Genomic DNA, 12288 nt, shown 5'->3' with positions numbered 1-12288 from the left:
CTCATCTGCGCCCCCAGCCCCCAGCCCGCTCCGCGTGGGCGTGGCCGAGGGCCTAGTCGTCCAGGTGCTGTTCCTCCCAGGTGGAGGTGGGGATGGCGCTGTAGGGGTCCATGATGACCTTGGCGCAGCGGATGATCATCGCCACAAGGAAGAGGCAGAGGAAGGCCAGGCAGGCCAGGGTCAGCCCCTTGTCCACGTCCACGTGGACGGGCTCCGGCGTGGGCTCCTCCATGGCGCAGCTGCAGGCCCCTGCGGCTTGGGGGCAACTGGTACCATCTTCGGCCCTGCGGGGAGCAGCGCTGGTCACCTCACTGGCCACTCTGAGGAGGGCCACTCCAAGCCCTGCCCACCAGAGCCAGCACCGCCGCCGGGGAGACACACGGGGCCGGAGGGGAAGGGCCCGAGGCATCCAAGGGTATCTGCATGGCCCCCGCCCGGGCTGCGGCCTCCCCAGGGCTGGGCGGCCCACACAGTGCGCCCGGGAGTGGGGCCACCCCAGGGAGCAGCTCCCCCCCAACCCTGCTCCTCTGCCGGTCTGCAGAGGCAGGCCCAGGAGCGGGGCGGGGAGGTGGGGTCCCCCTGGCCCAGAGGGGAGGCCGTCAGGCAGGACGAGGTTGGCTGTCCTCCCCGCGTGGCATAGTGCCACATCACACGGCTGGGCCGTGTCCACACGCAGCTGTGTCCTGGGCACAGCGGGCCAGTACTGACACGCCACGTCACAGGTGTGGAAACCGAGGCATGGGAGGCCCCACATCCCAAGCCCCAGGCCTTTGTAAGCCCAGAGCCCAGTGGAAGGCCCCCTCCCCTCCCCTGGCCGCCCAGAGCCCCCACCTGCTGCTAGGAGAGGGCCAGTCACCCGGCCATCAGGCTGCGGGCGTGGGTTGGGGTGCGGGTGCGTGGGGGCTGCTCCTGGGAGTGAGGGGGGAGGCACTGGGGCTGCAACAGAGCAGAGGGGGGTGGGCGGGGGCTGGGGGCTCCTTCCTTCTCTTCGAAATGAAACATCCTGACGGTGGCGGTAAAAGCGGTGTAACATCAGGTCCGCCCTCGTGAGGCTGTGGTGCCGCCCGCCCACCTCCAGGCCGTCTTCATCTCCCCAAGGGACCCGTCCACTGGACACCAGCTCCGTCCCGAGGCCACCAGCCACACTCGGAGAGGCCCGCTGACCGCGCCCCGGGGCTGGTTAGCAGTGCTTTCTCGGTCCTTCCGAGGGGTGGGGGCCGAGGCTTCTAGACAGACAGGGCCCGGCTCAGAGCAGTGTGCTGGCCGGCCTGGACACGCCCTCGCCCCGGCCAGCCCCCCAGCCGGCCAGCGCCTGACCCCACGCCGACCCAGGCCTGGTGCTGGGCCTGGCAGCTGCATCCCTGTGCCCAGCTGGCTGGTGCAGGGAACTGGCTCAGACTGGGCACTGGCCCGGCCGGCCGTGGGCCTCTGGACAGGGCTGCGAGTCTCTCCCCCGCCTTTGAGTTGACTCTCAAGCACCCACTGTTTCCCTAACCGGGGAGGAGGTTAGGGAGGTTCCCCGGGATGTGTCTGTGTGCGGGGCTCCAGCAGCGTCATTTCTGGGAAGCCCAGCCCCTCCTCCAAGCCAGGGCACGGGGTGAGAGGGGCAGGGCCCTCCGAAGCCCGGGACGCCCCTGCCACCCCGTCCAGTCCCCCGAGCTGCCCCCGCCTCCCAGAGCAGCCTCAGCTGCTGCTTCCTTGGCAGCCAGCGTCCTGGCCCCCTCACCCCGGGCTTAATTTTGTGTTCAGAGTTGTGAGTCACTTTATGGGGGTCCCGCCTGCTGAGAGGCCCTGGGGCCAGTGGCCCAGCTTGGCCCCTGCTCTCCCTCCTGCTCCCACTCCCGCGGGTGAGGCCTGGGCTGTGCACCTCCGCCCAGACAGCTCCTAGCGAGGGATCGGGCCCAGGCCTTACAAGGGGAGACCCCCGTCTGAGGCCGGGGGTACTCCCTAGACATCTGCCTCGAGAGAGGCTCCAGGGGCCAGCCTGGCTCTAGAGAAGGCGGCCTCCAAGTGTGTCTGGTTTGGGAGACACTTTGCACAGACGCCAAAATCAGCGGCGAGTGTCGCACTGAGACCGAGACTGTGCTGGGCTCTCAGCCCAGGTGCCAACCCAGGTGCCCAGAGCCGGCTGCTGAGCGCAGCCAGCGGGGCCCCGCGGGGTCTGGACAGGCCTGTGCTCGGGCCGCACCTGTGGGCTCTTGGCGCCGGCGGCTCAGCTTGGGTGGGGGAGGCCGCGGTTGCCTACTGGGGACATGACGCCAGGCCAGCACTGACCTTCTTCCTGGGCAGCAGAGCCCTGCATGGTGCTCCCCCAGGCAGGGGCCGGGAGGGCCCACGGCGGCGGTTCTCGCAGGACAGTGCCTGTGGCAGGACTGAGGCCTGGGAGGAACCGGGGTCGGCAGAGGCCCCACGGGCTGGCTGCCTCCTCTCAGCTGCAGTGTTCCAGGCACAGATGGCCCCCTCGCCCGGGCACTCAGGGCCCCCCAGTCCAGCCCTGATGGAGGCAGAGGATGGCGTGGCCGGTCCGCCTGGACCAGGTGCCCATCAGGGCCCTGGCTGGGTCCCCGCAGCCTCGGCCATGGGGCGGTGACACTGGGAGCAGGTGTGGAGCTGCCCCAGGCTCGGGCCTCAGAGCCAGGCACTGGCCCAGGCGGTGCAGCCTGCACACCCGCCCCATCCAAACCAGCGGGCAGCGCCGGCACCAGCCCGGTCACTAGCCGCCCTCCGTGCTCAGAGCCAGCGGGGCAGAAAGCAGCCCTCGCTCCCCTCCAGGTCCGGTACAGGCCCAGACAGAGGCACCAGGGAGGAGGGTGAAACCCTTAGACTCTGCCCTCATCCCTGGGTGTCCCCGGGCCCGGGCAGGGGCTCAGGACCAGCAGGTGGGCGGCTCCCAGGAGGCACGCTGGGCCTCCACCAGGAGGAGCGAGGATGGCCCCGCGCACGCTGGCTCCGGCCAGCAGTGAGGGCGGGGTGGGCCCAGCCAGGGGAGGCTGGGGCTGCCCGGGCTGCAGACAGGTGTCAGACCGTTGCTCTGGAACGCTCCCGGGGTGCTGCCCTGCAGGCGAGGCTGTCCCTCCCAGCACCTCCGTGGCGGGCCGGGGGTGACATGGCAGGAGCAGGAGCAGCGCCCGCATGGAGACCCCATTGGGGTCCTCCTCTCAGAACCCCATTATGCAAACAGGCGCACATGGAGACGTGCGAGCAGAGGACCCGCAGCCACTGGCAGGACAGCGCATCCTGGGCCAGGCATCTGTGTCCAGTGTCCCTGCAGCCAACTGAGCAGACGGGTGCTTCAGAGCAAGCACGAGTGGCAGAGGGAAGTGCTCCTGGCTGTGTCCAGGGACAGGGCGGACACCGCCATGCCCTCCCTCTGGAGCAGCTCCTGTCCCTTGGCCCAAGTCCACCCTCTGTGGGGCCAGGAAGGCCTCGGACACAAGGTGGATAGACGCGTCTCCTCGTGTGCAGCTAAAGCTGGAGCCTCTGGACTGGCACACCTTGCAGGCGGCCCCGCTGCCTGTCCTGCTGCCATGTCCTCCAGGCCGGCGGGGCAGGGCCGGTTACTACCGCCCGCTGGCACCAACTGTGTCATGACTCCAGAGGAGAGCAGGCGTCTTGAGAAGCCCCGTGACGCCCGTGGGGTGCTGGCATTGGTGGCCCAGGCCTCAGGGGTCGTGGTGTGGGCACTGCTGCCCGGCTGAGCAGGTGAGTGTCCCAGAGTCCCCAGGGCAGCTGCTCCCGCCTGCTTGCTGCATCCCTGTCTGCCGGGCCAGGGCCAGGCCTCTGAGTCTGCACCTCGCCAGAGCCACCCAGGTGGTCCTTCTAGAAGTTCTGACCACTCTGAGCAACTCATGGGCATCTCACAGCAGACTCGGTGCTGCTGAAACACAGACTGCCCAGGTGCATGCCGTCTTGCAGGCCTCCGTCCCCCAGAGAACTGACTCAGGGTGGTCATCCAGCTGGACCTGTGCCGGCGGCACCCACCGGGAGGTTTGAGGACACCAGTGGCGGGTGGACCCTGGACACCCTGTCCTGGAAAGCCCCCAGCCCTGAGGGGCCCCTCCGTGGAGTCCCTGTGGGACCGCACCCTGAGCAGGGCGTGGGGAGCGGGCATGGGAGGGCGCGTCTACACTGGCCGACCCTGGGAACCCTCTCCCCGGGGGCATCTGGCCTGGTCTCTGGGAGGGGTCAGAGGAACCTGGGCAGGGTGGTCGTCCCAGCCATCTGCGTATCCGAAATGTCCCCCGTAATGTTTTACCGTGAACTTCAGCAGTTGACACTGTCACCACGTGGACAGCGTCCAGAGAGCGGGCCAGGCCCCGCGGCCTGGCCAGGACAGCCAGGAGCCAGCGTTGGCACTTGCCCAGGGCTCAGCTGCCTCAGTGGCTGATAGGGCCACTCCAGGCATTTTCCTGGACACCGTTCTGCTTTCCACGGAAGCCACAGGACAGCCCTGGGCCTGCAGGCGTCTGCAGGCCCCGCGTGCGCCAGGTAGCCGGGCGGCGGGGCGTGAGCGGGACAGGGCCCACGTCGGGGCCAGGCCTCGGGTGCTGGCGTGGCCCGCCGTCTGTAAGCCTCATTCCACCTGCGCTTCGTGTGTTTTGAATTTACATCTCAGACATGGAATGGTGAGAATTTGCTGTAATTTTCCAGACTTGTTTGCGGTCAGAGACACATTGTCAGGGTCTGCTACCCGCGTGGTTCAGGGAGGGTGTCCGTGGCCGGGGGACACGGGCTGGGACGCAGGACGAAGACAGTCGCCCTCCCCCCTTTCCTGGAGAAACGAGGCTGTTCATCTAGGGCCGAGGCCTCCAGGAACTGCTGTCTGAGCCCCTTTCTGGGTCGCCTCTAAGGGAGGTGCTCGGTCTCCTGCGTCACTGTCCTGAGCCAAGGCAGGAGGACAGCATAGGGCTCCCCCCTCCTCCCCCACTGGGCAGAGGCCCCGGACCCTCTGGACACACGTTCATGGAAAGAGCCCAGGGCCCTGTGGACGCCAGGTCCTCCCTGGCAGGTCTGGAGGCCCAGGGGGACGCACACAGGGACCGAGAAATCTCTTGAAAAGTGGCGCCGCGGTGGCCGCAGGGACCCTCTCCCGGGAGGGCCAGGCCCCCTGAGCTGCATTCTGAGTCCAAACCACACTGACCTTGGGAGCAGCTGGCGAGAGGCTTTCCTCTTCCAGAACTTACCCTGCAGGCCAGGGAAACCTCATTATCAAGTCTAGTGCCCCAGTACACCCAACCCTCCCCAGGGCCACTGTCCCCACCCGGGCGTGGGGACACCGTGTTGGGCTTTTCACCCAGATCAGGACAAGGGCCAGCTGAGACCTGGCGCTCCAGGAAGCTGACCCCAGCAGAACTTTCCCCGAAGTCCACGATGGTGACCTCCTTCCAGGCACCGGGGGCAGACATGACCGGGTTTCAAGCGCTGGACTCCACGGGGGATTTCTAACTTTGATTCCATTCTGCTCTCGCTCCACAAGCCCCCCATGCACAGGGGCCCGGAGGCTCAGGGTGCCCCCATCCTGCCCCGGCGATGGTCCCCCAGTGGCAAAACCCTGGGGGGGCTGCTGCAGCGTCCCCCACCCCCAGGCCGAGGTCTGGCCTCCCCACTGCCAGGAGCTCCGGGGCACAGTGCGCCCAGCGAGTTGGCGGGCCAGGCTGGTCCCCCGGTGGTGGGGTGGCAGGTGCGGCCGACCCCAGGGCATTCCTATCCTCGGGCAGGGGTCCCTGCAGCCGTGCTCCACCCCCAGGCGCCCAGGCGGTGGCAGCAGCAGTGGCGGCGGCCCGGGGCGCGCTGCGGTCCTTACCTGGAGAGGCCTGTCCCGTGCGCTCGCTCGCGGGGCCCCAGCCCGGCCCGTCCAGTGCCGGGGGCGGCTGCCTGCTGCGGGGCACTTCCCGGTGCGGGGCGCGGGCGCAGGGTCCCCAGCCCAGGCCCGGCGCGCTGGCGGCTGCCCGGCTGCGGCTGAGTCAGCGCCCCGGCGGCGGCGGGCGAGCCCGGGCCAGCCGCAGCGAGGGGGCTCTGAGCAGAGCCGCGGCGCCCGGGCATTTTAAAGGCGAGGGCCTGGACGCTGTTCAAGCGGAAACGCGTGGAGAACTTGGGCCCCAGATGAGCGCGGGCAGCAGGAGGGCCCGGCCCATCTGGGGCGCGAGACTGCTCCCCAGAAGCACCCCCCAGATCCAGATCCTTCCCGTGCGGAGATAAACCCCCCCAGCATCCCCCGCGTCTGCGGAGCAGGGCCAGCCCAGGTGCCGGAGGCCGCGGGGCGGGGGCAGGAGACCAGCGCCCTGAAGTCGCGCCTGCAGTTTTGCTGCCTTGTGGGCGCTGCAGAGACTGCGCGCCGGGGGAGTGCGCGCTGGGCGGCTGGGGGGGGGGGGGTAAGCGCCCCGCGGTGGCCGCAGTGACTGTGGACCGGAGCACCCCTGCGCCCGCAGCGCCCACCGAGACCCCATCTCGCCCACAGCGACCCGCGGCTATTTGTCAAAGTCTTCTCTCTGCTGGGGGCGCTTGCCCCGCTGGGTGCTGGGGGGCAGGCAGCGCCGTGACACTGAAGGGCCCCTCATCTGTGGCTCCGACACCCCCGCGTCCTGGCTCAGCAGGGCGGCGTCCCTTTCCGCCTGTCTCGCAGGTCCTGGGTCCGTGGAAGGACAGGAACAGCAGGCGAAAGGTCGCCGAGGAAGCAGGACCGGCTCGGACCCCGGGGGAGCCCTTTGGTCCCCCCTAGCCCTCACGGGGCCTCATCACCGCCAGGGGCCCAGGGTGGCGCCGGAGGCTCAGGGTAGCGCCAGGGCGGTTTGGTGGCATCTTTAGGACGCAGCGGCCAGAGGGATGGCGGCGTGGCCAGAGCAGGAGGCTGGGTTGCCTTGTCTCCCTCCGCAGCCCACCTCCCTGTCCAGTGAGGAGGCGCCGGGCGGAGGGTCAGGGGCTGGGCGGGGCAGTGACCACGGTGGGGGCGCCCCTGACCGCTTGCACGGAGGTGCGCCCCATGGAGAAGTGCGGGTCACGGCGTGGCCCCGTGTGCATGGACCTTCCCCCGACCAGGCAGGCACCTGCCTCACTGGCCCAGGCCGGGCCTCAGCAGCCCCCTGGGCTTCTTCTGGGAAGGGCCTCCCAGGTCACTGCCCATTTGGGTGGGGCCGGGGTCTGTGAGCTCTGTGCGTGGTGGGCAGCCTCCGGGGTCCTGGGCTTGGGGACAGCCCTCCACGGCGCGGGCCCCGGGAGATGCAGCCCCTTTACTCTGCTCCCACTCCTGCCGGGGCAGTGCCGCGCCCAGGCGGTCAGCGCTGCTCGCTGGAAGCTGATCCGGATGCCGCGCCTGCAGCCAGGGCGGTAAGAGTCGCGGTGGGTTTCCTTGTGGAAAAAGGCACCGTAAAGAGAATTAGAAATTAAGTGACAAAGCAGAAAAGGCGTTTGCCATGCCTGTGGTTGGGGCCACGGAGGCGGCTGGCGACCAGGGATGGCCGCGCGGGCGGGGAGGCTGCTGGCCACTGGCCCTGCGCTTAGGGGGCGGCCAAAGTGGGACCCACTTTTTTTTTTAAAAAGATTTATATATTTATTTATTTATCCAAGCACTGGGGACAGTCAGAAGCGCAGGAGGGTGAGAGGATTCACCAGAGCCAGAGCGGGGAGCAGAGCAGGCAGAAGGACCGAAGGACACTGCTGAGGGGAGCAGCGGGCGGCAGGAGAGGTCTGCGCGCCATGGGGGACCCTCGCCCGGCGGCCAGGGATAGAACCGGCGCTGCAGAGGCTGTGGGCAGCTTCGCAGCCCAGCTCTCAACCACTGCGCCACTGGGGAGGCCCGAGACCCACTTTTAATACAAAAATCTACAGGGGGTCTTACAGCATCGCAGGCCTCTGCAGACAAGGGGTGCACAGGGGTAGGCGACCACCCTCGGAAAGGAAACACCAAGGCCCAGAGGGGAGAGGACCTCGCCGGCAGAGAGGGGGCAGGTCCTCGGGGAGGCCCGGTAAGTCCCGGCCTCCTTACCCTGGGCTACGGGTGTTGGGGGCAGGGGTGGGGGATGGAGGGTACTGGGCAGGGCAGGGCCTCCCGCCCTCAGGCCTGTGTGTGTTCGCAGCATCCCCTGGTCAAATGTCACCCACATTCTCAGCCCAGAAATAAAATGGTGGTTTGATGGCTCCTCTCAGCGCCAGGCCCCAGCAGGCTGCCCCCGCCAGTCACCGGCACTCAGATGTTCCCGTGACACCCACGGGTGCAGCTGCGAGCAGGAGCAGCTATGCAAATTGGACATTTCAGTCGTTTAAAATCACTTCCTGCCCATATGGCCCCGCAGTCCCCCAGGGACGGCCTGTCCCTGGGCTGGGGTCTGGCTGGTTTTCTGCAGCCGCGGCAGAGCCTGCCAGCCCCAGGCCGCAGGACCGGCCCGCTACCCCTCGTCCTGAGCTCCCGCGGCTGCCCGCGCACTGCCTACCCTGGCAACGCTCCCGGAGTCAGAGTGCGCCTGCTGTGTGCATGTGCAGGAGTGTGGTAGGGCATGTGCATCTGTGTGCATGCATGTGTGTGCCGGGTGTGTGCAGGTGTGCACACACACATGTGTGCAGGGCAGGTGTGCACAGTGGGCGCAGGCTGGGTGTGGTGACGGACATGGGCAGTGGGCTGTGGCCAGGATGGCAGCGACACGGGGCCTAGAGCCCTTCCGGGCAGGACCCGCTGCAGCCCCGCTCCCTGGGCACACGCGTGTCCCTCTGCTGCGGCCCAGGGGCTGGTGTGGTGCTGAGACGCCAAGGCGTGGTCGCCCTAACCCTGAGCGCTTTCCTGGGGTCTGCTTGCTCCCCGCCTGTCTCCCCGATCTGCACAGACCCCCTCTCAGCAGCGCCACTCTAGCCTGCCCAAGCCGGGGCTGCAACCAGGGCTTCTTCCCCAGGCCCGCAGGGGAGACCCTGGAGAGGAAGCTCGAGGGGCCTGGGGTGCGGAGGAGCCACTGTGACTGACACAGCTGTGGGGGTCCAGGGGCTCTGCATGTCCTTGCTTGCGCGACTTCTCTCCGCGGTGGCGGCAGGCCCTGCGTGCCCCGGCGGTACAACGAGGGGTCAGAGCACCTGGGAAGTAAGAATGTGTGGGCACAGGGCAGGAGCTGCTCTGGGTGCCCCCCCGCCTCCATGCCACACCCTTGCACCCCAACTGGCCAGAAGCCACTGCTCCTGCCTGGGGCCTCTGCTGCTCCCTGCGCACCCTGGACTGTCGGGACCCACCACCTGCTCCCCCCGCGGGCAGCTCGGGGACCCTCCTGTCCCTCAAGGCAGGGATTGGCCACCCTGGTCCCGCTGACTTCGGACTCCAGCAGACGCCTGTGGCTGCCCCTCCAGCCTTGGGGGCCCTCCAGCTCCTCACAGAGAGAGGCCGGCGGGCTGGCGGATGGGGCAGCGGGAGCCGCGCCAGCAGGTGACTCTGCCCTTGGCACAAAGCTCAGCGCCACCCAGCACCCTGTGACCTGGGGTTCTGATGGCAGGGGGCTTCTGTGGGTGGGGACCGGGGTCGGGCGGAGGAAGCAGGCCAGGGTGAGAGCGCGGCAGCCTTTCCTTCCAGTGAGGAAGGGGAGGGGCGTGGGAGCCCCGACCTGGGGGCGGCCCTCACCTGCCCCCAGCAGACCCCCACAGAGGCCCGGCCTCTCTGCTGGCCCCTGCCATCTGGAAGGGAGGCTGGACGGAGCAGAAGATGCCGTGGGTGCTCATGCCAGCCGCCTGGGCCCAGCAGCCCTGCCCACAGCGCCTTTCACGGCCTCAGCTGCCCGGCTTGGCCTCAGCTGGCACAGGAGGGTATGGTGGGGGGGAGGGGGCCGCAGGGCAGCGCAGCCCCCACCCCTGCAGCGTCTCATGCCCCCCCCTCCCCCCCCCCCCGCTCGGGCCTGCAGGTCTCTTTGCGCCTGTGTGTTGAGCTCAGTCCGGAGGAGACGCGGCTCACGGTCCCAGCGCCCCAGCGTCCCCGGCCCGGCTTGCTCAGGGCTGACCGGCCAGGGCCTTCCTGGAGTCTTGCCCAGGGTCACGTGCAGGGGCGGGGGTCTGTGTTTGTTTATTTTTCTCATGCAAATCTCAGCTACAAGTTCAATGCCACCCTCGGAATTTAGCTCCAGGCTAAAGTAAAGGCTGAGTGACACCGGAGCTGGAGCGCCACAGTCCAGCCACCACGGCCCAGTGGCCTCCAAGCCTGCGAGGTGCCGCACGGGCGCCAGACTCCCCTCCGCTCAGGCTGTCTTCTGGGGGGTGGCGGCCGCAGCCCACGCCCTGGGTATTCACCCGTTTAACACGGAGACGGCCCCCAGGTAAGGCCCCCTGCCTCCCCCCTCCACCAAGCCCAGCACCCGCCCCGCTCCAATCTGATCTGGCTGATCTTGATTGAGCTTTGTGACCTTGGGGAGGTCACCTCCCCACCTGGAGCCTCAGCTTTCTCATCTGCAAACACTGAGCTGAACTGGGGTCGGCCACGCCCCCACCCCCAGGGGCGGCCCCGGGCGGAGGCCAAAGGGCCCCTGCTAAAAGGCAGACATGGAGAGCAGCTGCCGCCAGCATCGGCCACCGGCGGCCACTGGGTGGGGGTCAGAGGGGACCCCCCCTTTTGGGGCTGGGGAGCCATCCAGGGGAGCACAGGTGAGACAGGCACACCCTCCTACACACCCGACGGCTGGGCGGCCCGGGGCTGCTGGGCAGAGGCCGGGGTCTGCATCCCCAGTGCAGGGGCCTGGGCCTGGTGGAGGGCCGCAAGTGACCAGGGCCAGTGCTCTGCCACAGGACGTGACACTCAGCGGGACCCCAGTTCTGGGTGGAACCCCATTTTCCCTCTTCCGGCGGTTGAGGGGTGGCGAGTTTCTGGGAGTCTGCAGGGCCTCCACTGGCCTAGGTTGAAGTGACCGTCTGGGGGCCTGCCTGGACATGGGGGTGCTCAGGTGTAAAAGGAAGGAGTGAAGGTTTCTGCAGGTAAGTTTAGAAAACTGAGGCGTGAAGGCCGCAGAGAAGGAAGCGCTGCAGACAGCTGTGTGTCGAGGCGCGCTGGAAGGGTGTGCACTGGGTGGGCGCGGGCTGGTGGGGGTGCGCGCTGGGCGGGGGTGCTGGGGACAGGCCACACTTGCTCTGCTTTTATTTCCTGGTGAGATTATTAGAAATGTGTTTGCTTGGAGACAATGCAAAGTGGCCCCATGTGGAGGCTCGTGTTCAAGTGGGACGAGGACCCGCTTGCTCCACGGGGGGCGGGAGGTGGGCGGGACACACTCCTCTGTGCTCACCTGCTGGCGTGGCAGACGCTGCTCCTGCGCACAAGGCGTGGGGCATCTGGTGCCCCTGAAGGCAGAGGGGCCTCCTGGCCACATGGCTGACGCTGTGGGGTGTCGCCCGTGCCCAGCCCCCCGTCTTCACTGAAAGGCCCCGTTCTTTCGGCTGGGTTACCCTGGTCACCCCCTAGCTGGGCCGCACTCCTTCAGCCTGACCGCAGGTCCCCAAGGTGGCTTCCCTGAGCGCAGATTGCTCTCTGGCGCCCAGGACACGAGCCCAGCGCTGTCGGGGCCGGCACTGGTGTCGTCTAAGCCGCCGGGCGCGCCGGGTCAGCGGGGCCGAGGACGGTCCCCTGCACAGCGGTCTGTGCGCGGCTGCTTGTCCCCCGCCTTGTCCAGTGGCTGCGAGACGTGTTGATTTTGCAAACATACTTTTATTCTGGGGTCTCCATCCTGCCTCCTCCTCTGGGGGGCCCTCCCGGCAACCTTTCTGTGCCACTAGCAGGCTCGGCCTGAGAGCGGATGGCGGGGCCCGGCGTCTGGGCCCCTCAGGGCGTCTGGGCCCCGGCCCGCAGATGAGGCCACCCGGCGGGACGCTTCCCGGCACCAGCCCGGGATGCGCAGCGACAGTCCCCTGGCCGGGCCGAGCCGGTCCTGCCACACCCAGCGCTGCCCGGTCCCCGCGGGCTGCCGGCTGGAGGGGCGGCGCGGGGAGGGCGCCCCGCTGGAGTCTCTCGGGCCAGCGCAGCGCGGCCCTTTGTTCCGTCTCCGGGGACGCCGCCCCCTGCATCCTAATGCGCGTCCCGTCCCCTCCCGGCTCGGCCTGGACAGCGCCGTGACGCGCCGGCCGGGGCGCGCGGGGCGCCGGGTCCCCGGCGGGGGCGGGGCGGGGCGGCACCTGCGCGGGCGCGGGGGCGGCCCCGGGGGTCCGGCGCGAGGCCCCAAGTCTCGCGGTGCCGCGGCCGGACCCGGCGCCCCCGCCGCGTGACAAAGGCCGGCCCGGCCCGGGGGAGGCGCGAGGGGCGGCGCGGGCGCAGGAGCCGCCTTTGTGTGCGCGCGGCCCGCGCCGGCT

The 12288-nt window shown here is 68.8% G+C and overlaps 1 protein-coding gene across 1 annotated transcript; it reads right to left on the bottom strand.

Moving 5' to 3' along the window:
- Positions 1-52: 52 nt before the first annotated feature.
- On the bottom strand, positions 53-232 carry CTXND1 (cortexin domain containing 1; the record flags this gene model as incomplete). Its single annotated transcript, XM_084253741.1, has 1 exon — positions 53-232. One exon carries the CDS (start codon positions 230-232, stop codon positions 53-55), a length of 180 nt encoding a protein of 59 aa, XP_084109867.1.
- Positions 233-12288: the final 12056 nt, after the last annotated feature.

Source organism: Talpa europaea, assembly GCF_964194135.1.
Source record: "Talpa europaea genome assembly, chromosome: 14".
NCBI lineage: Eukaryota > Metazoa > Chordata > Mammalia > Eulipotyphla > Talpidae > Talpa > Talpa europaea.
This window is presented reverse-complemented; position numbering and strand designations above follow the sequence as displayed.